This window comes from Chrysochloris asiatica, unplaced genomic scaffold (assembly GCF_000296735.1).
Source record: "Chrysochloris asiatica unplaced genomic scaffold, ChrAsi1.0 scaffold00066, whole genome shotgun sequence".
NCBI lineage: Eukaryota > Metazoa > Chordata > Mammalia > Afrosoricida > Chrysochloridae > Chrysochloris > Chrysochloris asiatica.
Genome location: NW_006408584.1, coordinates 2,877,456 through 2,882,450, shown reverse-complemented (window position 1 = coordinate 2,882,450; position 4,995 = coordinate 2,877,456). Strand labels below are relative to the sequence as shown.

The following is a 4,995-nucleotide window of genomic DNA, read 5'->3' as shown; positions in this document are numbered from 1 at the left end:
CGACCATCTCCTGACTCCTAGTGAGATTGCTATTTTATTCTTTCCTTGTTACACTATTTGAAGAGTGTTATGCTAAATTATTGATCCAAAATCAATCTATTGAACCATGTACTCCATGGATAATATAAAATTGTTTATAAAAAAAAAAAAAAAGAAAAGAAAGCACACAAACAAAATGCACTTAGCACAAAAAGTTATGTGGAACAAAAAAATCAGCAATGCCACACACACACACACAAACACCACACACAACATAATGACTGCAATCAATTCAACCTATCGATAATTACACTGAACATCAATGGATTAAATGTACTCGTGAAGAGACAGAGAGTAGCAGAATGGATAAGAAAACCGTTTCCTTGAATATGCTATCTAGAAGAGACATACCTTATACACAAAGACAAAAAGATTAAAATCAAAGGATGGAGGGGAAAAAAAATCAAGCTAATGGCAATGAAAACAAGCAGAAGTGTCAATATTAAATTTTGACAAAAGATGCTTTAAGGTGAAAACCTTCATAAGAGACAAAGAGGGACAATATATCATGATTGAAGGGTCAATTGAACAAGAGGATATAACTATAATAAATATCTGTGTTCCCAATGAAAGAACTTCAAAATACATTAATTAAACTAATAGAATTGGAGAAAGAAATGGACAACTCTACAATAACTGTAGGAGATTTAACACCCCATTTTTCATAAAGACAGAACAACTAGAAGAAACTCAACAAAGACACAGAACTAAATAACAAAATCAACCAACTTGACATCATAGACTTCTACAGAGCACTGAACCCAACAACAGCACAATACACATTCTTTTCCAGTGCACAAGGAACATACTCCACGATAGACCATATGTTAGGCCACAAATCAAGTGTAAAATCATCAAAATACTAAAAAGTTTCTTTTCAGATCACAATGTTATAAAATTATAAGTAAAAAATATTAGCTCAAGAAAAAAAAAAAAAAAAATCCCAAAACATCAAATACATGGAAACTGAATAACATTCTGCTTTTAAGCTACAAATAAAAATTGAAAAAAATTCCTTGAATCAAATGAGAACAAAAACACAACATACCAAAATCTTTGGTTAGAGGGCAATTTATAACAATAAATGCACACATACAAAAAGAAGAAAGAACCAAAATAAATATATTAATGCAACATTTTCAACAATTACAAAAAGAGCAGCAAAGGTTGCCCACGGCCAAGAAAAGAAAAGAAATAATAGAGATTAGAGCAGAAGTAAACAGAAAAACAATAGAAAGAATTGACAGGACAAGAAGTTGATTCTTTGAAAGGATTAATAAAATTAATAAAATTGACAAATCATTTGCAAAACAAACAAAGGAAAAAAACACACAAGATACTAATAACATGCATTAGAAACTATATGGGTGATATGACAATAGAACCAATGGAAATAAAAATGATAATAACAATACAATGAATTGTACTCCAACAATTTGAAAACACAGAATGGACAAATTTGTAAGAAAATACAACTTACCTAAATTAACATACAATGAAGCAGAACGCTTGATAACATAACAAAAGAAAACACTAGTCAGGTCATTAAAAAACTCGAAACAAAAAAAGTCTGGGCCCAGATTGTTTTACTGGTAAATTTTACCAAACATTGAGAGAAGACATGACCCTAATTCTACTCAAACGCTTCAAGAACATAGAAAAGTATTGATAACTTCTGAATACATTTAAAGAAGCGAGTATAGCCCTCATAATAAAAACAGGCAAAGCCATCACCAAAAAAGAAAATTACAGATCAATATTCCTCATGAACAAAGATGTAAAAATTCTCAACAAATTTCTAGTTAACAGAATCCAATAACACATCAAAACAACAACAAAACACATCGTGACCATGTGCACATGGCATTCATGCCAGGGGAGGTATTAGACTATTAGAAAAACAATCAACATAATCCACCACATAAATAAACAAAGGAAAAGAACCACATGATCATATTGATTGATACAGGAAAGTCATTTGACAAAATGGATATTATCCTATCACAGACAGCATTGTACCTCATGACTGCTGTCAGTTTGTCGTACCGTGGTGGCTTGTGAGTTGCTGTGATTCGGACAGCTGTTGTAAATACCAGCAGGCTCACCACCCATGGTGGACAGGTTTCAGATGAGCTTCTAGATGAAGACAAACTAGGAAGGAGGAGTGATGAACTGTTTCCGAATATTTAGTCACTGAAAACCTTATGAATAAAGGACAGACATGGCGATGGTCTGGAGGCTGGGTGTTGTCTGCGGTGCTCAAGGAGCCCGAGCTCTGTTCCTCCGAACTCCAGTGATCAGACCTGCTCTTGCCTCAGCATTTCTCCAGGACCGGTCTACTCCAGGAGTGCAGCACATTCACCTGTCCCCCAGCCACTGTTCTGGTTCCAAGGCTGCATCTCTCCACTGGACTGGTGAGAGGGTTGTCAGTGTTTTGCTCCTGGGTCTGCTTCCAGCTGCTTATTTGAATCCTTGCTCTGCGATGGACTACTCTTTAGCTGCAGTTCTCACTCTCCATGGTCACTGGGGCATGGGACAGGTTGTTACTGACTATGTCCATGAGGATGTACCCCAGAAAGCAGCCAAGGCTGGCCTCCTGGCACTCTCGGCTCTAACCTTTGCTGGTCTGTGCTATTTCAACTATCACGATGTCGGCATCTGCAAAGCTGTGGCCATGCTGTGGAAGCTCTGACTTTTGACTTAGTCCCTTAAAAAATGATTGTCCACCTCTCTGCCTCTGCTCTGTCATCCCGTTCAAGTATCAATAAGGAGGAAATAACAGATGTCCATTGGTGAGACTACCCTCGTCTAATCACTTGGTTCTTTTCACAATTTAATCTTGGAGGAAAAGGTTTGAGAGGAATTAATATTCACAGAATAGTGAGGCTGCCTTCCATATTCTGGTGAGATAAGGGGATTGTCTCTTAGCTTTTTAGAAGACTCACAGTGTGACAAAACATTGTATGAGCGTGTACCTTTTAATTTGTCAATCTTTTAATGGGAATTCAATTTGTTAATATCAGCATATTACGATCATACCCTTCAATATTTGTTCTAGGAATGATGGATAATGGGAATGTCTGTTAACTCAAAAGTAAAGATTTTGCAGAAAATTATAACTGTCTTAAGATTTTGGAAACATCCTCCTCTGTTTTTTTATGCTCTTCTGTTGATGGTTAGTTACATGTTCTAGTGAAACTTTAAAATGAGGAAATGTCTCACTAATTTCTGAATTTTAGGAGGTAAAGCTTGGAGAATGTTTGAGTACAGAGAAGCTCCATTCCTTGTAGATGTATTAAAGTATAGATTGCAAACTGAGACATATCTTTCAAATGTCCTTAAATAATCTGCCTATAAATATAAAACTGAAAAGAAACAAACTGCTATTTTCTTACTTTGGGCATCTCTAATGTGAAAATGTATTCTGTGAAAACAAAAAATTAAAAAATAAAACGATGCATAATAAAAAAAAACCAAAAAAAAACACCTTATGAATAGCAGAGAAACAGTGTCAGATATAGTGCTGGAAAATGAGTCGCTCATGTTGGAAGGCACTCAAAATGCTACTGGAGAAGAGCTGCCTCCTCAAAGTAGAGTTAACCATGATGATGCAAATGGAGTAAAGCCCATGGGAGAAAAACCTGCAAGACCTTCATTTGCTGATGGGCCACAACTCAAAATGAAGAGAAACAGCTGTAAACATCCATTGAAAATCGAACATAGAATGTATGAAGTATGAATCTGGGAAAATTGGAAGTTGTCAAAAATGAAATGGAATGCATAAACATTGGTATCTTAGGCATTAGTGAGCTGAAATGGACTGGTAATGGTCATTTTGAATCTGACAACCACATGGTTTACTACTCAGGGAATGACAAATTGAAGAGGAATGGTGTTGCATTCACTGTCAAAAAAACATTAAACATTAGAGAGATGCAAATCAAAACAACAATGAGATATCATCTCATACCAGCATTAATAACGAAGTTCAAAAAACTACAAATGATGGCAAGGGTGTGGAGAGACTGGAACTCTTGTAGATTGTTGGTGGGGGCTATAAACTGGTGCAACCATTGTGAAAAATAGTATGGCACTTCCTCAAAAAGTTGTAATTAGAAATACCACATGACAAAACAATCCCTCTACTTATTATATATCCATAAGAAATAAGAACTATGACATCAGTAGAAATATGCTCACTGATGTTGATTGCAGCACTATTCACAATAGCAAAAAGATGGAGACTGCCTAAATGCTCATCAATGGAAAAATGGATAAATAAACTTTGGTACCTACACACAACGAAATACTATACAACATTGAAGAATAGTGATGATTCTGTGAAACACCTAATAATATGGATGAGCCTGGAGGACATTATGCTGAGTGAAATTTGTCAATCACAAAAGAATAAATATTGTATGAGACCAATATTTATAAACTCAAGAAAATGTTTTCATACTCAAACATTCTTTGATAGTTTCCAGGGTTGGGAAGGAAGGGAGAGTAATTCACTGGCTAAAGGGTAGACACAAGTTAGCTCAGGTGATGGGGAGGGCAATATACAAAAAGAGGGAGGTTGGCAGAAGAATGATAAAGGCAGGTGAGGACACAGGGAGTTGTTCACAGGCAAAATGTGATAGAGGTAAATAGTGTTAAAACACTATGTACACAACCCTAGAACAATAGTGTTTTGTGGGTACATAGGCAAATACACTGGCTGAACTGGTATAGGGGGGAGAGTGGGAGTATTCCCACACAGTAGATAAGGGTTTGAATGAGGATATTTGTACATGGATATTTGCCTTTGCTGCAAACACAACTATGAATGTGGTAGAGCATCAGCGGGGAAATTGATGAAAACTTCTTAGGTATTATCAAACATCTTAAGGTAATGAGTTGCTGGGCCTAGGGGGCTCAGGACCATAGTCTCATGGAACACCATGGTCAATTGGC

General features: G+C 36.2%; 1 protein-coding gene across 2 annotated transcripts; it reads left to right on the top strand.

Annotated features, from left to right (window-relative positions):
• The first annotated feature begins 2,260 nt into the window (after window positions 1-2,260).
• LOC102834685 (succinate dehydrogenase [ubiquinone] cytochrome b small subunit, mitochondrial-like) lies at window positions 2,261-2,731 on the top strand. Of its 2 annotated transcripts, XM_006864521.1 has the most exons (2): window positions 2,261-2,316; window positions 2,413-2,731. In XM_006864521.1, exons 1-2 carry the CDS (start codon window positions 2,261-2,263, stop codon window positions 2,729-2,731), a joined length of 375 nt encoding a protein of 124 aa, XP_006864583.1. The 2 variants fall into 2 exon arrangements, with proteins under 2 accessions (XP_006864583.1, XP_006864582.1); XM_006864520.1 differs by having other exon boundaries at window positions 2,261-2,731.
• Window positions 2,732-4,995: the final 2,264 nt, after the last annotated feature.